General features: G+C 36.8%; 6 protein-coding genes across 10 annotated transcripts; 2 read left to right on the top strand and 4 right to left on the bottom strand.

The window, feature by feature from the left end:
* Window positions 1–100: 100 nt before the first annotated feature.
* Window positions 101–16022, top strand: LOC132905587 (ribonuclease P protein subunit p25-like protein). Its single transcript, XM_060957064.1, has 5 exons — window positions 101–258; window positions 15053–15163; window positions 15245–15423; window positions 15496–15612; window positions 15680–16022. Exons 2-5 carry the CDS (start codon window positions 15053–15055, stop codon window positions 15906–15908), a joined length of 636 nt encoding a protein of 211 aa, XP_060813047.1. The 5' UTR covers window positions 101–258; the 3' UTR covers window positions 15909–16022.
* LOC132905588 (peptidyl-prolyl cis-trans isomerase H) lies at window positions 649–1406 on the top strand. The gene has a single exon (XM_060957065.1). It carries the CDS (start codon window positions 776–778, stop codon window positions 1328–1330), a length of 555 nt encoding a protein of 184 aa, XP_060813048.1. The 5' UTR covers window positions 649–775; the 3' UTR covers window positions 1331–1406.
* Window positions 1810–5545, bottom strand: LOC132905575 (tyrosine decarboxylase-like). 3 transcript variants are annotated; one of them, XM_060957046.1, is made up of 4 exons: window positions 4960–5545; window positions 4583–4795; window positions 2826–4282; window positions 1810–2727 (listed from the first exon to the last, which is right to left on the bottom strand). In XM_060957046.1, exons 2-4 carry the CDS (start codon window positions 4781–4783, stop codon window positions 2721–2723), a joined length of 1665 nt encoding a protein of 554 aa, XP_060813029.1. In that variant the 5' UTR covers window positions 4784–4795; window positions 4960–5545; the 3' UTR covers window positions 1810–2720. The 3 variants fall into 3 exon arrangements, with proteins under 3 accessions (XP_060813029.1, XP_060813031.1, XP_060813028.1); XM_060957048.1 differs by having other exon boundaries at window positions 5127–5545; XM_060957045.1 differs by having other exon boundaries at window positions 4583–5543.
* Window positions 7235–12013, bottom strand: LOC132905572 (aromatic-L-amino-acid decarboxylase). 2 transcript variants are annotated; one of them, XM_060957040.1, is made up of 14 exons: window positions 11813–12013; window positions 10901–11126; window positions 10660–10773; window positions 10367–10418; window positions 10211–10281; window positions 9856–10098; window positions 9537–9662; window positions 9222–9460; window positions 8950–9124; window positions 8684–8849; window positions 8540–8592; window positions 8248–8450; window positions 8101–8187; window positions 7235–7927 (listed from the first exon to the last, which is right to left on the bottom strand). In XM_060957040.1, the coding sequence occupies exons 2-14, from the start codon at window positions 11099–11101 to the stop codon at window positions 7789–7791; spliced, it is 1869 nt and encodes a 622-aa protein (XP_060813023.1). In that variant the 5' UTR covers window positions 11102–11126; window positions 11813–12013; the 3' UTR covers window positions 7235–7788. The 2 variants fall into 2 exon arrangements, with proteins under 2 accessions (XP_060813023.1, XP_060813024.1); XM_060957041.1 differs by having other exon boundaries at window positions 8101–8172.
* A 67-nt stretch (window positions 16023–16089) lies between the features above and the next one.
* LOC132905586 (MOB kinase activator-like 4) lies at window positions 16090–19322 on the bottom strand. Its single transcript, XM_060957063.1, has 4 exons — window positions 19169–19322; window positions 18347–18720; window positions 18119–18253; window positions 16090–18031 (listed from the first exon to the last, which is right to left on the bottom strand). The coding sequence occupies exons 1-4, from the start codon at window positions 19226–19228 to the stop codon at window positions 17935–17937; spliced, it is 666 nt and encodes a 221-aa protein (XP_060813046.1). The 5' UTR covers window positions 19229–19322; the 3' UTR covers window positions 16090–17934.
* Window positions 19323–19490: 168 nt separating this feature from the next.
* Window positions 19491–21139, bottom strand: LOC132905593 (acyl carrier protein, mitochondrial). 2 transcript variants are annotated; one of them, XM_060957072.1, is made up of 4 exons: window positions 20860–21139; window positions 20296–20406; window positions 20138–20254; window positions 19491–19801 (listed from the first exon to the last, which is right to left on the bottom strand). In XM_060957072.1, the coding sequence occupies exons 1-4, from the start codon at window positions 21016–21018 to the stop codon at window positions 19622–19624; spliced, it is 567 nt and encodes a 188-aa protein (XP_060813055.1). In that variant the 5' UTR covers window positions 21019–21139; the 3' UTR covers window positions 19491–19621. The 2 variants fall into 2 exon arrangements, with proteins under 2 accessions (XP_060813055.1, XP_060813054.1); XM_060957071.1 differs by lacking the exon at window positions 20296–20406 and having other exon boundaries at window positions 20860–21132.
* Between the last annotated feature and the right edge of the window lie 99 nt (window positions 21140–21238).

The following is a 21238-nucleotide window of genomic DNA, read 5'->3' as shown; positions in this document are numbered from 1 at the left end:
ATACCGCATCGTGTAAATTTATCCTTCACCCTTCATCGTGTAAATTTATCCTTCGGTAATTTGTATTACCGCGCGTTTTGCCAGTATGAAGTTAGGAATCAAGCTCACCACGTGGTGTTGTCGGGTCAAAATATAAGTGTGTATTATTTTGTGACGGAAACAGATATAATTCATAATTAGATTTTGTATCATTTTGTAACGTGTTAAGTGATTTCAATAAGTCTTTACTAAATCCGCAGAAAAGCAGACGACAAAAAAGTAAGTATTAATATTTTTTAAAAATAAGAAAATACACACATACACGTGTTTTTATTTGTTACAAAGTATGATAGTATTCTTTATAAAAGGATTTTTTTATTATATATCTATAAATATAATTAATTTTGACACATATCGTTATATTCTCTAATATTTGTTTAAATTTTGTTTAGCATTAAATTCTAACCTATATTTAGCATTAATATATTTCTCCCGCGTTTGTAATCAGTTCAACGAAGCATTTCTAAGGTGTTTGTGTCTTGTACTTCAAACGTAAGGTAAAAGAATTCATAAAAAAAAGCGTACTGTAATTACATAAAAAAAAATTTAATTAAGCCTTATTAGATTAAAGTAGAAAAAAAGTCACCAAATTTTTCAATCAAATATTAAGACGAGAAATGTGTTCATAATAAGGTGAAGAGGTTATGTTGCCGCAACATTATTTTAATTGAAGTATAATAGCATAATAAAATATAGCAAGAAAACTTTTTAAAGTTTTTAATCAAAATATACAAATATGCCAACTTGGAATCAAATTCAAGCTCAACTACGAAATCCGAATAATCCAGTGGTGTTTTTCGACGTATCTGTAGGCACTACAGAAATCGGACGAATGATTTTTGAGCTTTTCGAAGATGTTTGTCCAAAAACATCGGAGAATTTTCGACAATTCTGCACCGGAGAGTACAGAAAAGACGGTGTATCTTTAGGTTTTAAAGGTGCCATATTTCATAGAGTCATTAAAGACTTCATGATCCAAGGCGGTGATTTTGTAAACGGTGATGGTACTGGAGTCATAAGCATCTACGGTGGTGGAACATTTCCTGATGAGAATTTTACATTGAAACATGACTCACCTGGATTGTTATCCATGGCCAACAGTGGCAAAGACACTAACGGTTGTCAATTTTTCATCACTTGTGCCAAATGTAATTTCTTGGATGGTAAACACGTTGTTTTTGGAAGAGTTATCGATGGACTTCTAGTTATGAGGAAAGTAGAGAATGTTCCCACAGGGCCAAACAACAAACCAAAAATTCCTGTGACGATATCTCAATGCGGACAAATGTAATAACTAACTAATTATATTTTATACTTTTAAATGTAAGATATGCTATAAAAACGTTTGTCATATTTCTTCAGAATAAGGGTACTATTTTATAATCGTATACCTTTTCCCATTTTAATATTTAAATAATTTTCAGTACATATATTTCAATAAGCTATAATTATAGCCTAAATTGGTAATTATGATTGTAATGATTTACTTCGGAGCTGTTTGCATCTTACATTGCCTTCAGGTATCTTATGATTTCCTACTAATAGAGATTGCCTATCAAGACCTGCTTAATTGTAAAATTAAAAGTTAATAAGTTGCATCTCTATCGACGGATTGATAACTTCGAGGAACTAAAGCTGTGATTAAAAATTATTGATACGATAAAAATAAAAAAAAGTTATCGTTTTACGAATTTCAATTTTATTCCGTTAAACTTACATACGAAATAAATAGTCATTAATATAATCTACATTGTATTGGATTGGATAAAAATCCAAATACGTTTGAAATATCAATGCGACTTACAACTTGAATCGATCTTCTCAGAAGTAAAACACCCAAAGTAAACACGTGTAATGTGTGTATGATCTAACACTATGATCAGCGTCGACTGACAAAATTCCAACCGTAAATGTTTAGGTCTTCATTTCGTATCTAATTTACAGTAATCTAATCGAAAACTATCCTTTATTCGTACATAATTCGTTCATGGAATAATTTAATATTATATCTATTAATAGCCTAAGAGACAATCGATGTACTTAACAGTGAGTCTTATTTCTGCTTAGCTACGTATCCATTTTTTTCCTTTTTAATATGTTCTGAATTGTTACACGAATCGATAAATTGCTTATACTACGAACAATTATTTCTCTTCTATTTTATCGGGCACGTTTATTATATTGTTTCTCAATTGAAAAACTAGTACACTTTATTCGAACAATTATTCTCGTCAGCACGTAATCTCTTGCTTTGGTTGGTTGCGGAATAAATACGAAAATAAATTCCAGTTGCACTTACGTTGCATAAAATCGTGCGTAGAAAGGCAAATTCCCAAACGATTTACCAACATCTCGAAAAATGGTTTCCAGTAAACTTCAGTAAATGAAATGTATCAATGTCTCAAACGATGACCAGTGTGCAATGCACTAGATCGAGAACACCCTTCAGACTTTCTTCATCGATCACTCTCGATAAATACCTTCAGAATCGTTTCTATCGGACGAAATTTCCAGTTTATCGTAATTCGAAGGAAACTTATTTCGGTCGCAAGATTTGCTCGTTCCCTAAAAAACAACGATATGATGAACGGAGTTGTGATATTCCAAACAAGACTGGCCGGTTTCGAGAGGCATTCCTATCACATAATTCACGAATCGTCTGGATATCATCATCGGGATCGTCACGACCTGAAAAAACATTACACCGATCATCATCGTCAGCAGCTCACGGCAACGATAGCAGTTGGTCCCTCCTCTTAGGCACCGTGAGCTGAGGTGTGGTCTACCTGCTGTTGCAGAACACGTCTTCCTCAATGGTATCGACCTGCGAGTTATCATCGACGACCATGATGGGCGTAGCACCGTCGTGGAGACTCGATTTCGAAATGGATCTTTTGTAAACGTCCCTCGTCACGCTCCTGGTGAAGCTGAACTTTCGTACCAGCTTCTTGTCCAATGCAGCGGGACTCTTTGGTCCCTTCGCCCTAAATTCGTCTTCTGTTCCTTCGTAATGAGCGAGCATCACCTCCGTCGCGTGTTCTTCGATCACGTCCACAGCATAATCGATATCATCGTCAGTAGCATTTTCTTTGATCACGCAGAATCTCAAGATATACTTTCCCATGACTCTAGCTGGGATCATATGAAGTCTGCCGGACGCGTTAATATTCGCCAACAATTCCTGATTGATCTCATCGCTCTCCTTCAGTCTGAAGCAAACCAGACCAACTCTCACGTCGTTAGTGATCTCGAATCTCTTGTCCCTTCTCATCAGAGTCTCGAACCGTCTCGCCAGCCTGATATGGTTCCTTATGTACTTCTGCAATCCTGTAATTCCATACGATCTCATCACGAACCACAATTTCAACGCTCTGAATCGTCTGCTCAAAGGAATTCCCCAGTGACGATAATCGATAGATTCTCCGGATCTAGCGTGCTGAAGGTACAATGGATCGACGACGAGCGCCGACGTGAGCTTCACTCGATCCCGTACCCAAAGGCAGGAACAGTCGAAATTAACGAGCAACCACTTGTTGGGATTCGTGTTGAACGAGTCTGCGTGTTCGATACCCGTCATCAACGGCCTCATTTCAGGGCAAATGAACGCGTTCCCAGCGTAAGCACCGTCCACGTGGAGCCACATGTTAGGATACAATTTGCACACTGGTCCGATTTCGACTAAATTATCAAACGCACAGGATCCGGTAGTGCCAAGAGTGGTGGAGACATAAAACGGAACCAAACCGTTTGCCACGTCTTCGCGGATCGCAGATTCCAGTCGCTTACCTCGCAAGGAACCTTTTTCATCTGGTTCTAGAACTCTAAGCTTCACCAAACTGATCATCGCTGCCTTTTCGACGCAGGAATGAGCTTCTGTGGAACAATAGGCGACCAACCGTGGCAGAAAGGCCGAGTCCTCGGTGTTCGGGTCTTGCTCCTTCAAGGTTCGAATTGCTTGGGTACGTGCCGCAAGCATGGTGACCAGAATACACTCGGAGGCTGACCCTTGTATCACTCCACCACCTTTCGAGCTTTTGTGTTCAGCTAGGAACTCCGGTGGTAGGTCTATCGCTTTTGCGTACCAGTCGAGTACGATCGTTTCCAGTTCCGTGCAGGCCGGGCTCGCCGCCCAAGAGAAACCTATGCACCCGATTGCGTCCGACAGCATGTCTCCGAGGATCGAAGGGAACGAGTTACCCGCTGGAAAGTACGCGTGAAAACGTGGATGCTGCCAGTGTGTGATCTGTAAACCATTCGTGTTCTCTCAGTAATCAACGTTTGTATTGGACGTGAAGATTTGTAAAAAAAATTTTTATACGAATTTTTCAATGTCGAGGTATGAATTTAAAAACTCCGCACCGCACGAACATTAAATTAGCAAAGAAATATTAGAAATAGGATGATCTAATGATAATGAAAAGTGTTATTTTATGATCGACCAGGTTTTTCCTATTTTTTTTAGTATTCATGAATATTATTAACATCGAAAGAGGTCGGAATCAACGAAGGGGGATCGATAATCGAGCCCATAGTTGACACTCACCCCGGGCATTATTTTGCTGTCGACGTCCCTCATTATGGCATCCCATGATTCCCCTTTCGCTGGAGCTTCTTTGGGAAGTAGGGGCCTTAGATATCCTGGATCCACGTTCGCCGTCACCCTCTTCCCCTCCAAGGTGCGGAGATACTCGCAAATATACTCGATCATCTCCTTGCCACGTACTTGAAACTCATCGATGTTCATGATAATTGCCGGCTGGAATGTAATTCGAAGGAGAGACGGGCTAGTGCGTGCCAATGAAACTCATGTTTGATTAAGCACGTTCTCGGCTAAAGCGTGTGTACGTGATCGTGACATTTTTCACCGCCATTTATCGGGATTACAGACGAAATAAACGTCATTCGCAAGCAAAGAAATACCTGGGATGAAATATCTTCTTTACGTGTTCTCTTTTCTTTACGTTACTTCTCTTTCTTCCTTTTACTTTTCTTTTTCCAAAAGATTCCAGAAGAGTCCGTTGCGTTTTATTTTATCAAACTACTTTACTATTTCGATTTTTCGAAATATCGAAGCCGTTTTCACTCACTTTTTCTTTTTGATTAGCGGATAGAAAATCCGATCCACTTTAAAGATATATCACTCGAACGTTTGAATACGTTTCTCTTGGAGAAGGAATTTAAAAATGGTCGTTTGAGTTGTTTCAGAACATGATCCCACTTGGAGGGAAACGCGTAACAGGTTTGTCCCGCGTTGGAACCGAGACTGGTGGCACCTGGCATAGCGCCGGTCAGTTTTATGCGCGCCTCCTCTTCGTACATCCCTGCCTCACGCAGATAAAATTAAGGCGGAGCTTCGCCTATCGTGAAAAATATTAACTTACCTGCTTCATTCTGGATTACGACACTGGCGCCTACTGTAACGCTTCTTACGTAAATGCCTGTTCGAAAAAAGGGATCACACCCCTTCGAAATTTCTCTCCAACCCATCAAATTCGTCATACTTCCACTCAACCAATTTAGCATCGCTTTTTCCCTCCCACGTGTGACGTGATAATTCATTCTTTCCCTCAAATGCCTACACTTACACTTTCTGTATTAAAAAAAAAAGTAATACGATTTTTAAAGAATTGTTAATTTCCCCGCTCGAACATTTTTTTTTTTTTTTTTTTTTTTTTAAACTAAATTTCAATGCTTTTTTGCAATATATATAGCTAAAAGATTTTACTAAAAATTATTTCATCCGAAAATATCTCCATTACTGTTTTAATTATTTTCTCAGAAAAGGAAATAACAATAATTGAAATTTCTGGCATGTTTCGTACCGATCGTTCGAAGATAGTTAATTCGACGATTGGAAAATCGATTGCCACCCGCGTAGATAGTGGTCGTGGATCGATGCCAAAAATCTGAACGAAAATTCGTAAGAAGGGTGGTCGACATCAATGGTGATGTATCGAGGGGGTCGCTGCTTGAATAAGCCAGCGTGTTGTCGATGATGCACGGGGAGTAAACTCGCCCCCTCCTCCCCCGTTTATAAATAGACGTTTACTCTTCACCTACATTTACAACACCCCGTAGAAGCGGTGACAGGTCACCGCTCAATCTTTGTAACACATACAAGCAGACACATGGCGAACACCATTTTCTCTCTCGCCACTACCTTCACGCATGGTCTGCTCGCGACCGACGTTTTCGAATTGGATTCTCGATCGAGGGTGTCGATACGATTGCCATCCAGTTCGAATTAATTAATTCCACCACTGATTCCCTTTTTTCCGCCGGCCATTGTCCATTTGACTCGCGTTAGCTTCGGGCAAGTTGCCGATCAAAAAACCGCTATACCCCAAACAATTAGAAAGTTGCCCTTCCGAAGAGATCGAAGTAAATTGAATTCATAGTTTAAAACAATTAAATGTAATTTTCATAAGAAGGGAAAAAATATATTCGATCTATCGTTGAATCGTTATTTTGACATTTTGTTCTATTTATTATCGAATTATTTAGTTAGTTAGAATTTGTAGGTGTTGAATCTTTTACTAAAGAAGAAAAAAAAGGTAGAAGTATTCTCGTGATAGGTTTTTCTTACAATAAGTTACGCTCGTTTATTTTTCGACATTGGAGACTATCCTTTGATCTCTGTTAATATGCAACAGCCTACGTAAGGGATAGTATTTGCCGCTCGTTCAATTACCAATATTCTACCAATGATCGACATTATCGACAGTTCCCCCTTCTTCGGTGAACCAATTTACGATCACGCGTTTTCGCTTGACGTAGCATGTTTCGGCAGGTAAACGGCGGATGACGCCTGAGCCACGTGCGACTTTTTCGTTTTCATAGCGAGATCCCATTTTCGCAAATGAGTTTTACGAAAATGGAATCGAAACGAAATTGAATATAAATGTCACTGGATACTTAGAAGAGAGAAAAAGAGAGAGAATGATAACCAAGCAAACGGTCCAGGTACATCGCTCACCCTCGTGACCCCAACCTTTTCGATCGTGTAACGAACAGCTTTTTATGACCTTTTTTCGATATTCCCGCGACACGAGTTCCCGTTTCATGTTTTTTATTCCACCCTATTCCTCCCTGCCCATTCCTAACTCCATGTCCGGGCCAATTCACAGACATCTCTATAACGACAGAAAACAATTACGATTGCAGATGATGTGGTAAATAATTGGAAATACCATGGTTTCTGTACTTGAGGAAATTCATTTTACTATATAGAGCACGCTTTATATATCATATATGTAATGTATATTGGATAGAATAATATGTTACATACGTAGCGTGTTTCACGTGGTACACGATTCTATCGCGATCCAAAGAGAGCACACTTATATAAACAGATCGATAAGCAAGTAAAGATGATGTACTTATATCTATCGAGCCGCTTCCTTCGGTCTAGCCGTGAACGCGAAACTTTGCAACTACTGCACACAGTCCCGAAGGGCTGACTAAACAGGCGACGAAAAACGATGCCACGATCAAACAGGGTCGTCGATCAATTTCGACCATATTTTCATTCGTCGACTGTTTCTGAGCAATTTTAAGGGAATTTTCTTGTTTGAGAATCTTACACCGTTTCTTTTTAATCGACGATTCCGTCGGCAGTATCCGTACGTGATTCGATTGCGACGATCGTTGTTGCTTCGTTATTTAAGTTTCATTCCTATCAATGTATCTGGAGAAACTTTCGAAACTTTAGAGGAAAAAAAAGAAAACGATGAAGGATCGGACAAGATTTTACGCTCTGCCATTTGGCGATCTTCCACGGGACGGCGAAGCGGATGGCGATGGATCCGGACTGCATCCGTTGCTGCTTCCGCGACGACTTCCGGTACCGCTTGCTTTCAACCGTACCATGGTATCCAGATGACGAAATCTAAAAGTATTTCTTTCGATTAATAAGAAAACACGATGTAAGGACAATTTCGAATATTCGATGTAAATGCAAAGTTTCAATCTGGTTATAAGAAAGAAGAAAGACGTGTGATATTGTTTTAAAGAGAAGAAGAGAAGATAAAATAGAAATTTGCAGAATATTTTGCAAAGTACCTAAGAGATAGTTCGCTAGTATCGGCGGCGTCCTTCATCAAATACGCCAGTGGCCACGATATCCACGAACGTCTACCGTCAGACATACTAAATCAGTGGTTTTGTTAAATCTCTGTAATCCATTTTAAGGATACACCAAAGTCTTACGTCGCGCTGTTCGTAGGATTCGAACCGATGCCACCGATGGTTGCTTGAGTATCGAGTTTTCCTGTCCTGTTTGGTGTCTTCGTAAAACCAGGCTGAATCGCAGGATCGGACACCATGCGGACGAAGAAGGACCTTCTTTGCTCCAAAGTGGCTCTCTTCTTCTCCTCGAGCATTTTCCTCTGTGTCAACTCGTCCATGACATCCTGCAGTTGAAGATAAATCAAAGATACACGTAATACGCAAGAACATTCAAAGAGCGAAACGAAATTCCAATTGGAGAGATTTCGCTCACCTTGGACTCTAACAACTCAGCTAGATAATCCGTGATTATGCTCCACGCTATATCTACGATATAAAAATAAGAATTGAGTAATAGAGTAAAAATTGAGTAAAAGAAACGTGTAAGAATGGTATTATCAAGCAAGATATTTCTAACCAACGTCAGAAGCGGTGGCATTCGGCGCAGCAAGTGCGAAACGAATCGTGAAGCGTTGATTCACTCTGGCTGGCACCATATGCAGCTTTCCAGAATCATTGATAGCACTGAGAAGCTTCTGATTTAGCTTGTCGGTGCCTTTTGCTCGGAAACAAACCAGACCCAACTGAAAATCATTTAATACAATAAAACTTGGTAACGCGATAAACCTTGACTCCAAGCCTTAAGCCACTGTTGTCTTCGTATTGTCTTCGCGAGTCGCTCACCACAACTTCGTTACAGAGCTCGAATCTCGAATCCTTCCTCACCAACGCCTCGAATCTTTTCGCCAATTGAACGTGATTTCGAATGTAGGCCTGCAAACCGGATATCCCGTAGCTTCTCATCACGAACCACAACTTCAAGGAACGAAATCGTCGGCTCAGTGGTATGCTCCAGTGTCTGGGGAAGCAAGAAATTAAAAATAACGGATGTTGAATGAACAAACGATGCTTGTTTTTTTTAATGAAATAAACAACATCGATGAAATCGATAGTACCTATAATCGATGGCTGTATCCGCGTGAGTATGCTGCAGGTAAAGAGGATCGACGACGAGCGCGCCAGTCAGCTTGAATCTATCGCGGACCCAGAGACAGGAACAATCGAAGTTCGTTAATAGGAATTTGTTCGTGTTGGTATTGAAAGAATCTGCGTATTCGATACCAGCCATCAGGTACTTTAGTTCCGGGCAAATGAACGAGTTGCCTGCGTAAGCCGCATCCACGTGTAACCATACCTATCGACAGCCATAATACAAATTTTCGGGCTGAATATACGCGATAACGTAGGTTGAACAACGTTGATATTCTTACGCCTGGATATTTTTTACAAACTGGACCGATTTCTTTGAGATTATCGAAGGAGCAACAAGCAGTCGTGCCCAAAGTAGTGGAAACGAAGAAGGGGATGTATCCTTCGGCTGTATCAGCTTCGATTGCCTGAAAAAGATTGCACGATGATGAAGAAGAAATCAACACGTTTGCTATATCACTTTCGCGTATATAACTTGCTAAAACTCACAACGATACGTACGAGTGAAGATTACGAGAATTTTCTAATGCGATTCAATCACCAATTCTCTGTGGTAGCGAACGTGTTAAATATAAATATAATCCGGAAGAAAAATTCTACCTGACGCAAAGTTTCACCGCGAAGAACGCTCTTGTCGTCGGGCTCCAAAATCCTTAATTTTACGAAGCAGATCATCGCGTCCTTTTCGACGCAGCTGTGACTTTCGCGACTACAGTAAGCCATTAATTTTCCTAAAAGAGCAGTTTCGTCCAAATGTGCGTGAGCAGGTAACTCTTTTAATCTACCAATAGCTTGAGCTCTTGCTGCCAGCATACACACTAGAACACACTCCGAAGCTGAGCCCTAAAATTCGTTTAATTGTTATCTCATTGCCTACGATTTATATATAACGATTAGGTTATTTAATTAATCCAGCTGAAAGTGTTTAATTCTCGGAAAATATCAAAATATTTACTTGTATCACACCACCTCCTTTGCTACCAGGGCTAAAATAAAGAAAGTCCGTCGGTAGACCAATAGCCTTGCCTGCAATTTAGTATACCCGATGATATTCGTTCTCTAATACTTCATATAAATTCGATTGATATTTAATAGAATAATATTGAATTACCGAACCAGTCACAGACTATCGTCTCGAGCTCCGTGCAGGCTGGACTGGCCGCCTAGAACAAATAAAACGTCGAAATATAGAAATGAACGAACAAACAGACTTGGGCGATCCGTCAAATCTTTCTAATCCATGTTCATACCCTAATCTTCTTCAGAAAATTGAATTTCGTGTATCGATGCGACTTCAGCATCCTCGGAAATTTTATATTTTTAACATATAACAGAGATGTTGCATACGTAACGCGAATGTTAAGTAATTTTCTCTAAAGAAAGAAAAAGAAATATCGAACTCACCCATGAAAACCCAATGCAACCTATTGCATCCGACAACATATCGCCAAGAATCGATGGAAAAGAATTTCCAGCTGGGAAGTATGCGTGAAACCGTGGATGTTGCCAGTGAGTTATCTATAAACATTTCCCTCTTTTTATCCATTTGTTTTTCTTTTCATTCTCAAAATCTTAAAATTCTTTCATCACTCGTAGACATCATCAAAGTCACAGAGAATGAAAAGTGATTCTCCTTTCCACTTACTCCGGGCATGATCTTCGATTCCACGTCCCTCATGATGTCCTCCCAAGCTTCAGGTTCCCGCGGTGCTTCCGATGGTAGAAGAGGTCTCAAATATCCGGGGCCAACGTCCGGTGTTACTCTCCGGTTGTGAATATTACTCATGAATTCGCAAATGTACTCCACCATCTCCTTGCCACGCATGCGAAACTCCTGAATGTCCATGATGATCTGTTTGGCCCTTGAAAACCTTCGGATAGAACGTGATTTCGTTTACCATCACAGTTATCACGAATTTGCTTTTTCTACTTTCTAGTTAATTCAGTAATAGTATCTGTCACAAGCTCGATAAGGATGAATACTTTTCCACTCTGTATCTGCCACTAAATGCGGCACGATTACTTCGTCAATGAAATTAGAGAAATTGGTAAACGCAGAATTACATAGACACTCTTACTTTCAGGAACTTTAAAATTACAATCTTCCTTTGCGAAAGGAAATTTTAATATTTTGCTCATCAAAAGCGCAAACTTTTGTGTTTCGTCTTTGTCATTCGTTCTCGTCAAACGTATAATATATGGATTTGCCGGCTACGTTGATGCCTCGCACTGAACGTATATATACGTCGGTGGTCGACAAAGGGATAAACGATACGATAAATATATTACAGAAACTTTGTTAGTTTCACTGGAACAACACGTCGAATAAAGACAACTAATTGGTGAGAACATTGATGAATCCAGAATTGTATTCGCTCGAAGGATCAACCCTCAAACACAGACACTCTTGGTTCCTTAAAAACGTAAAGAAAATTACCGCAGTATCTCGTTGTACGATGCGAAAAGATGTTTGGATATATTTTGTAATTTCACTTTTTGTCACGATCGAAAGGACTTGAACGAAAATTCGTAGTTCCCACGCGGAAGACCGTCCTACCTGTTGCTAGCGACGACGACGAAGATCGTAAGGTCCAACCGGTGTACGTTGAATGAGCCACGACCGAACAATCCGCACTTTCGCCTACCAGCGTGGAGATATCGAGGATCCAGGGAGCGAGGATTCTTCAATTCCTGCGCAAACGCGTCCTTCCGTGCGATCTTCTTAGCGGATCCTCGAAAGGACGAGCGGGAGAAATGGGTGGATCTATGTATGGCTAGGAACGCAATTTCCGTTAAAGGGAAGATTGAAATAGACACGTAAGGGTACCGACTCCCCTTCGTTCAATCAGTAACCTCATGCTTGCTCTTTGTTACGAAACTTCAACGGCTGCACCTAATCAAAATCGTGTATTCTTTGATAATATGGATCGTTAGATTGGACGGAATTTTACGAAGTGTGACACGTGCTTCTGATAGATTGGAATAAAAGAATAAGCGTCTAAGAGGTGTCCTTGAACGATAATGAACTTGACGATGTTCCATAGACGATTGCAGAAAGTGATGTAATGGTAAACTTTACAATTTACCGTCGTATCTGTGACACTCACTGATTACGTAGTTTATCGTTACGTGTATTATCAATGAGAGGAACACAGTTTCTTAACGAAACAACGAGTTCTAACGAACGAAGTTTAAGAACGTTGTTTAAGAAGGCATCGTTGGATGGTTGTTTGATTTCGTAATAGGTCATACGATGAAATAGGGAATAGAAAGATCTTCGCGCGGGGGAACTTCATTCTGCAGGTCGATTGACTCGGAAATGTTCGTACAATCGCTCGAGGGAGCGTAGTTCTCCTCCGGGGTATTGGAGGAAAACTTCTGAAAACGGCTTGCGCCGTTCATTGGCGATGAAATCGTTGAGCGTCTTCGCCATAGAAGAGTTGGCCACTCGAATAAATTGGAAGTCAGGCTTCTGAGCGCGCGATGGTTTATTACGGTGGGAAAAGAGCGCGTAGGTATGGTTAAAAAGGTGTCAGACGCAGAATATCTCGTCCCCTCTCCCTTTAAAAGTCGTAGCGATGCAGCTGCACCAAAAGTGGTCGGAACTCCTTGACCTTTCGTTCTCTCGTTTAGAGAATCCCCTGATACATCGTGAATCTCGTCGGATCTGCCGTCACGTTGAAATTAGTTTCCTTCGTTGCTCGAACAAAACATATCGGATCGAATAAAGAGAAACACTCGACGGCTAAGAAACAATGTTTCTAATTAGTTCACCGACATCGATGAAACACATTTTCTCGTTATAGATTGAAAGATCAAACGCTGGAAATTCTGTTTACCATTAGTTCCTTTTAACAGATTACTTTCCTTCTCTACAAAGTCTCACACTAACATAGAAATCGTAATTCAACGACGCAAACGCGATGTTCTCGACTACCTATCTGCCGCCATCGACGTGCACGAGCCTAACGTAACAGTTTCTGTATCCGATATAGGACAAATAATGATTCGTGACGTAGCGAACACTGAACTAGACGTACATCGAAAGCGCTGCATGCCTAAATGTTTAATCGAAATCGATCGGAAGAAGTGTCAGTCGGTGTCTGTCCAACAAATTCTTCCGGATACGTGTACCGGAATAATTTCCGTAGATGAAGAAGTTGAGGCGCGAACAGACGATCAGAGGTTTTTCAAGGATCAAGGATCTTGATGAGATAACGTGAGAAGCGAATTAGTATCCAGCAGTGGAAGCACCCGTTTCGTTTCACATAGGCAAAACGACGCCCTTTAGGGATAAAAACGTTCATAATGCTGGAATGTAGGGGTGAGAAACTGATAGGGGTGCTTAATAATGCAATATGGCGTCGGGGAGTCGCGGCGCTATGCCGACTATGCCGCATACCACCACCATATACGCCTACACTGCGACCCCCTTACACCCTCCGTAGTTGCCCCCGACTACGAACAAGCCAGAGGGGTAGGGATGTACCGTGCAATCGAATGCTGATTGGAAAATATTGATGGAGTTTCCATAGGGGATCCCTCAGACCGCCGATGCTTTTTCCAAGTTCGCCTCGGAATTCCAGAAATTACACTGAACGCCAACTTTCGAGAAACGTCCTAGTTTCATTCTGGAGAAGATTGATATTAATTGATGATCTTCTAATCGTATCTTGGTTGTCGAATATATAAAGTTTTGTTTTTTAAATGGTTAAAACTTGTTATAGTTAAATATTGATGTTTTAGGGTGAGGTTTATTTTGTAGGTAGATTCTTTGTTCATCTTTCGAAGGATGTCTCAGTTTCGCGTTAAGGAGGATCGATATTAAGCGATGATCGTCAAACTGTCTCGATCGTTGGAATTTATTAAATTTCATTTTCGAACGACAGAGGATTGAATACGAACGAATATGGTATCGTTGATGCAAGGTTTCTTCCGTAGGTCCTTGTTTATTTTTTATATCGTAGGAATGGAATTTAACTTTTAAGCTGTTATAGGTTTTCTGAGATACCACTGAGATCTGTAGTAATATAAATTGTTATATCACTTAGCGAAAAAACATTGTGATCCAATGTGTCACTTAAAGAATTACAATTAGCTTGTATTTTTCAAACTTGAGTGTACTATGTTCTACGCTATTATGCTGTCACGTTCATTCATTTAAAAAGTGCATCTTGGAAGGATTAAATTGTTTTTAACAGAGTCAAGGTATCGGTATGGCTTTGGAGCGCCGTGTCTGACCAATGATGGTCATCTTCCACTTGAAACGCGACATATCGTTTAAACTGGCGTTGAATTACAAGTAACTCAAAAAGGTGAAATTTACTGTTCACTGATTGATTTTATCTTAATAAGAATAAGAATAAACGTACATTTAACTGATTATACCTTCAATGGAAATAAATTATTTTTTATTTATTAAATTAAGTATAATCGAATCTGATGTAAGCCAAGTTCAAGATTAGCAACTTGAAGGAATTGTAGATATTTAAACATTCCTGTATGAGAGGAGAGAAGATAAGATAGGATGAAACCGAGAAAGGTTTATGTGCAAGACTGTACTCGGTCATTCCAAGTTCCATGAATGGTTCCAAGAATGGCACGCCGAAGAACCGATGCCTGCGGACTCATGACCTACTGGCAGAGAGACGTGGTCTCCTCCGCTCTTTCATGATTCTACCCTCGTAATAATTCTCTTTAAGATTACGAAAATCAGCAGAAATATTTTTTCCAAATCTTCATAGATCGTAAAAATCTCAATAAATCTTCATTCGGTAATTGATTGATTTTCTTGCAGATGGTCCGACCAAAATTGAATAAAAAGAAATTGATGAAAAATGTGGAACCTGAGCCAGCAGATTCGGGAATTCCTATACCAGATTTACCAGAAAAATTTCTTCTAATGCAAGTAAATGTCGAAATAAAAGTTCATAAAAGATTAACAGTACCATCAAATTCATAGCATGTTGTTTAATGGGAATTTTTTCAGGTAAGAAGTGGCTCGAAAATTAGGAACGTTCTTGATTATGCGTTGAAAGAATTCTCAAATTATAACAACGTTATTTGGAATGCGGCAGGGAAAGCTGTTGGAAAAGCTATTTCCTGTGCGGAAATTTTCAAAACGAAAGAAAAAAATCTTCATCAGATCACTAAAATACGTTTTATAGAGTAAGTTATATAACGCGAAAAGAAATAATACTCTCTGTTTGTTTCTTAATTGAGGTATATGTATTATTAAAGGTCGGAGAAGTCGGAAAAGAGAAAGAAGGATGAAACCACGGAAAATGTAGAAATTTATCACGTCCCGGAAATATTTATTTTCCTTGCAAAAGAAGTAAAAGACACATCAGTGCCTGGGTAAATATTTATTTTGTAAAATTTTATAACTATATTGTTATGTCATGTTCCTAACGTTAATGTATAGCTACCAGGCGCCTGACGATGATGGAGAATTCTTAAATGGCCAAGAAAAGAAAAACGAGTGCAAAGATAAGAAACAGGAAGCAGGTAGTAATGTGACCCGCGTGGATGCTGAGCAATTCGCAGCTATGGGATTGAAGGCTGGTCAAAAAAGGCCGAAGAAAGAGCAAACGAAAGGGCAAACAGAAGCGCCACCAAAAAAGAGTAGGAAAAGAGCAAACGATGGTCAATAATACAAGCGAAAGAAATTAAATTGTATTGTATATAAAATTTAATTTAAAATAACTTGTATATAATCAAAGACAAAAATTTTAAATTTTAAATAAAAAATCATATTTTCTTCGAAACTTTGTACATTTGTAAGAATTTTAATTCTATCATATTTGTTATGCATATGAAAGAGCGATACAATGGTTCTTATTAAGTAAAAAGTTTATTCCTTGTCATCAGTACATGCATGTTTATTACAGAAATAATCACGCGCTTTCGGTGTATTTCTCTTATTCCAATCTCTATTAACTGATCTTATCGTTATTAGATTTCTTATTTACAAATTATATATACAGTGTTACAATAGCATACATGCACATTGCAGACTTATAACATATACTATGAAAATTACAGTGCCTTCTACAGAAATTTAATTGTAAGGTCTTCTTTCTTTTGGTTTTAGAAAAAGTTATTCGCAATAGACGATTAGCAAACATCACATTTCACCAACAGTAAATGAAATTACTAAAAAATTCTTTCATGATGATTATGTTTCTCACCGTTGGTGAAACTGGAAGAGGGTACATTTTTGCAATTATTTCTCTGTTTTGTTTTTCTTTTTTTTTTTTTTTTTTTCTTAGTAATATATTCTTAGTATCAAATTCGTATAAGCTTACAAAAAACATTGTTTGAATTAATCGCGATTGATACATCAATTAACCAATAGATCCCAAAGTATTCTTAATTCTTTTTTTCATTTTCATATTATGTCAATTACTACTATAAACTACTTATTATGGAGCTTAAGTATTCGGCAGTAGTATGGATAATCTCCCAGCACTGATATTTTTTTTTCTTACCGAGAAAACTAGAGAACACTTTCAACTTTCTCATTGGCAGAATCATTAATCGGTAAAAAATCAATGTCAATTAATATAGATAAATGATTATAAAACAAACTAAAAAATAATATTCACTTGTATTCTCTAGTCTCATTTTTAAAAACGTGTGTGCCCTGATAATATAACAGATCTGCATCATCCTTCTAATGTTTAATACTTTACAGACAATAAAAATGTAACGTTTTTAAACGGACTATGCGATATTAAGAGTTATACCGGTAACAGGAGAAGAAAGTCAATATTTTAAGTTCAATCCCACATAAGATAAATATGTTATAAATAAGAACACTACACATTTACTATCGTTACTAATAATGCATATAAGTGTTTGCTTCATTTGGTTACTGCACGATAATTATAGTTACGTTATATTGATAACGTTTGCTACAGTAAATATATTCATTTTTTTATGATGACTCAATGAAGTAAGAAAAAAATATCGATATTTAATGTTAGATTTCGAATTAATCAAACGCATCGTATTAAGGTTACTTACAAAAAAGAAATCTAAATTTATATATAGTTTCAATAAAATTAAATATTTTTATACAAAAAAGAAGGTACAAAATATATAAAGATATGCTATGTAAAAGACTGAATAATTTTACCCTAAATTTTCTTGAATTTCTTGTTATATTATTTCATGAAATGCCATTTGGTAAAATTATGTTTTCAAAAATGTTTAAAATTATTTTGTTACATTAAAAATGTAAACTCATGTAAAATTCATTAGTACAGAACATTTAGTACATTTTAATTTAATGTATTGTGTAGAAGGTATAATACATTTGTTTAAAATAAATTCATCTTTATACAAAGACTTAGTAATGGCTGGGTCATAACTTCAACTATACCTTCCACACTTTACACATTCAATGATAAGTAAATACTATAAATATAATTTTTAAGCAAGAAAAGTTACTTTATACAATATATTCCTGCTAGCAAAGACTGTATTAAAATGAATCTTAATACAATTAATAACAAGAAATTCTAATGATATATTTCTAGACAGATTAGCAAAAATTTTCAATACTCTTGTAACAATTAGAACTACAAGAGATATTTCAGCAAAATGTCAATATTACCAATGATTTCGTTAAATTTGACAAATCAATTTTGGACAATATAAATAAACATTCACGTTCTACGCTTCGCTTTCTGTTGTTCCTTCTTCTTCCATAATTGGTACTATTAAACTTTCTTTTGACATTAAATTATACTTCGTCACAAATGCTGTAAACCTAAAACAAAAAAGATCAATGATCAAAATAAATGAATTAATAAAATACTGATACTTCTATATATGCTTCTACAATTAATCATTCTACCTGCGGCATAAAAAAGTCTCATTCTCAAATTCATCGAATATTGTTCTATGATGATAATATGCATGAGAAAAGATTCTGTAAACCCTCCGGCTAACAGATCCAAGTTTTGCTACTGAAGATTCTTTGATACTTACTCTGAAATAAAACATAAAGAAATAGAGAGATAGGTAAAAAATATTTATATATTCTAATTATCTATAATAATCATTTGATACTATTTTTATATACCTGCTAGGAAAATATTTATTACTGTTAAGCAAACAAGCTGCACCATCGAGCGTATGTCGTGTATAATCAATAGCTGGACATTCTTTAGGTGTTTTATGTGCAGCACATAGAAATATCCACTGTTCAGTAGCTGTCATTTGAGTACAAGCTTCTGGATGGCATTCTGCTTGCAGTCTTACTGTTAAACCATTGAGTTCCATACAAAACTGTCTTAAATGTTCGTATTTCCATACTGCTTCATCTTGTGCTTCTGGCATTTTCAATATTAGATCGACATTAGATGGATCTCTTCTAATCATCTGTTGAATATATTGTTGCACAGCCAGTGTGCTGTCCATTTCTTCAAAGGGTTCATCAGGCCACCTACAGAAATTCTAAACAAAGAAGGTTTCTAAATTAAGAATGTTTAATAAGAAATGAACAACCAGTGTCACTTACATGGCTCACTTACTACATGTACAATCTATTATAATAATTATTTAATTGTTAAAAAGCAGTAAATATTGTACTAAATATTATCTCTCAAAATCTATATCTTTATCAGTAAAATGTATTTCTACGAATATATAACTATGGGCGTATAACATTTAGACACGATTAGTACGTTACTGAAAATTTAAAACAATGTAAACGAAATATAATAAATTATTAGTTTGTAAACAATAATTTCTTTATAGAGCGTTCATTGATTTTTCAAAGATATGTCAAAGACGCGTTTGGATATTTCTGTAAATACGCTGTACATAACCGAGCCATCATTGAACGATGGCCCACAGGACATGAAAACAATAAATCCTCATTAAAGTTAACATTTTTATTAACCTTTGCTGTAGTTCCGGGTCTATTTCTTCTGAAGAATACACATCCGTCCGCCATCTTCATTTTTCCAGTTGTTGCACTCGATTAGCGTGCACGTTCGATTGAATCAAATAAAAAAACGATCTGAGTGTCGTAATGTCGGCCTAGTAGAGAGTAGCGACACCATATCACTGCCACTACAACTAGGTGGCACTTGGTTCTCCATTTAAAAATAATGTATACTTAGATGTTTATATATGAAATAAAAATATGCAATAGACGTATAATTTTTTATTTGATATTAAATTAGGATAAATACAAGGCATTATAATTTAAGGTTCAATCCAGTGATACATTTTATTTTTATTATACTTATATTATATACAGAAGAAGTAAAGTCTAACCTTTATTCTCTAATATAATGAATTTAAAAATAAAAAAACTTGTCTAATGAGATGACTTATATTATGTAAATATTTATTCGTAAATATCCTCCCTATCGGCAATGTAACGTATTATATCCTTAGGTCGTAAAAGTTTCTCTGCATCCATATCTGGTATTTCAAAGAAAAATTCATCTTCCATGGCCATTATAATTTCTATATGATCTAAGGAGTCTAAACCAAGATCGTCGATAAAATGAGAGTCCACAGTTAACTGCACAAAGTTCATTTTTTAATTATAATATGCTTCAAAAATTGGCAAACAATTGAATTTATGCATATATGTATATATGTATATATCTATAAATTTATTATAAAGGCACTACGATTCAAGCAAGGTATTAATTAATAATTTCTTTTTTCTGAGAAACTATCTGTATCAAGGTGTTCCAACAGATATATAAAATGAATGATAATGCTACTAAATATTACAATTTATATAGAATATAATTAATAATTTTATAAAAATTAAATTTCCAACAGAAATTTGTAAATTTTATCATACTTTCACAAGTATCTTTTAATGTTACATTATCTTGTGAATAGATACCTTCTTAGGATCAACTTTATCGTAGAGATTGAGTACTAACATTACACGCTGGTGAATAAGATCAAGCGATAATGGTGGACCATGACTGTACTGACGCACCTGCTTGACTCGTGTGCCCTATAAAATAATAATATGTAAAAAGAAATATATAATTGTACAACCTTCTTATCAGTTATTTTATCAAAAGCTTTGACCACTTTTAAAACACGATCTTCAATTTCCTTAGGTTTAAGTTTTTCACTGTATAGGCGTACAGATTGTATATTTACCTATATGTACAATATTATTACACATTATTCACGTGTCATAAAATAAATAGAACATACGTACAACTGACATAATTATAATAATTTTATTATATATATTACAAAGCTTTTAATAGACATTATAGACGAATAGAAGTATAGATTTTGAGTATATAACACGACAACTCTCTATATTTCGCAAACATGACGACATTAACGAAAAAAAATTTTAATATTGGTGTTGCAAAATTGAACTTAACTTTACTGACTCTATTACTTTACGGATATTCAACCTAGTTAAAACATAACATACATACTAAACCAATGAAATATTCCGAATCTTATACTCTGAATACATTTATATTCACTAATTTCTTAAAATTCAAGTTATTTTGATTACATAATGTTCAAATTGAAGTACAATGTAGGGATGACCAGAAAGAATAGATGAAGACCATGGAAAAAGGCAGTGTTTACCTGCGGCACATGGATGATGGTATTTTGTCTATTACAGTGAAAAAATCGTTCATTTAATTGAAATTGTGTAATGGCACTTCGTAAGCACGTTTGTCTGATCGAATTTTTAAATGTACCAGTATTTCTCATTAAAAGACGAACTCTTGCGAGAGACGCCATTTTCGCTGCAATGAAAAATCTACCAAGACGTAACCTATTCTCGTACCCTAACTTCTACCGTATCGTAATTTTTACTACCACGGTTGGTTATTACTTAACAAGTTTACGTGAATTAGAAGTTATAGCGACATCTACCTACGATATATTTACTGCAAAGTAAAAATTATTTTTCTAAGATTTCGTCAAATACTGTTAAATCTTTATATATGCACACGTACAT

Source organism: Bombus pascuorum, chromosome 3, assembly GCF_905332965.1.
Source record: "Bombus pascuorum chromosome 3, iyBomPasc1.1, whole genome shotgun sequence".
In the NCBI taxonomy this organism is placed as follows: Eukaryota; Metazoa; Arthropoda; class Insecta; order Hymenoptera; family Apidae; genus Bombus; species Bombus pascuorum.
The sequence above is the reverse complement of the archived record's forward strand: the minus strand, read 5'-3'. Positions and strand labels throughout refer to the sequence as shown.

Bases quoted from the DNA above. Each gene is read 5' to 3' on its own strand.
- LOC132905588 (XM_060957065.1), top strand. From the start codon at position 776: ATGCCAACTTGGAATCAAATTCAAGCTCAACTACGAAATCCGAATAAT.
- LOC132905575 (XM_060957046.1), bottom strand. From the start codon at position 4,783: ATGAACATCGATGAGTTTCAAGTACGTGGCAAGGAGATGATCGAGTAT. The intron at 4,283-4,582 runs GTGAGTGTCAAC...AATGGTTTACAG, and splicing joins ACAGCAAAATAATGCCCGGG to ATCACACACTGGCAGCATCC.
- LOC132905572 (XM_060957040.1), bottom strand. From the start codon at position 11,101: ATGGACATTCAGGAGTTTCGCATGCGTGGCAAGGAGATGGTGGAGTAC. The intron at 8,850-8,949 runs GTGAGCGACTCG...AATGATTTTCAG, and splicing joins AGCTCTGTAACGAAGTTGTG to TTGGGTCTGGTTTGTTTCCG. The intron at 8,451-8,539 runs GTGAGCGAAATC...CTTCAACTGCAG, and splicing joins CTGAGTTGTTAGAGTCCAAG to GATGTCATGGACGAGTTGAC.
- LOC132905587 (XM_060957064.1), top strand. From the start codon at position 15,053: ATGGTCCGACCAAAATTGAATAAAAAGAAATTGATGAAAAATGTGGAA. The intron at 15,164-15,244 runs GTAAATGTCGAA...GAATTTTTTCAG, and splicing joins AAAAATTTCTTCTAATGCAA to GTAAGAAGTGGCTCGAAAAT. The intron at 15,424-15,495 runs GTAAGTTATATA...GTATTATTAAAG, and splicing joins ACTAAAATACGTTTTATAGA to GTCGGAGAAGTCGGAAAAGA.
- LOC132905586 (XM_060957063.1), bottom strand. From the start codon at position 19,228: ATGAAGATGGCGGACGGATGTGTATTCTTCAGAAGAAATAGACCCGGA. The intron at 18,254-18,346 runs GTATATAAAAAT...GTTTTATTTCAG, and splicing joins AATAAATATTTTCCTAGCAG to AGTAAGTATCAAAGAATCTT. The intron at 18,032-18,118 runs GTAGAATGATTA...TTTTTGTTTTAG, and splicing joins GAGACTTTTTTATGCCGCAG to GTTTACAGCATTTGTGACGA.
- LOC132905593 (XM_060957072.1), bottom strand. From the start codon at position 21,018: ATGGCGTCTCTCGCAAGAGTTCGTCTTTTAATGAGAAATACTGGTACA. The intron at 20,407-20,859 runs GTAAACACTGCC...TTGTACATATAG, and splicing joins CCATCATCCATGTGCCGCAG to GTAAATATACAATCTGTACG. The intron at 20,255-20,295 runs GTACAATTATAT...ATTATTTTATAG, and splicing joins AAATAACTGATAAGAAGGTT to GGCACACGAGTCAAGCAGGT.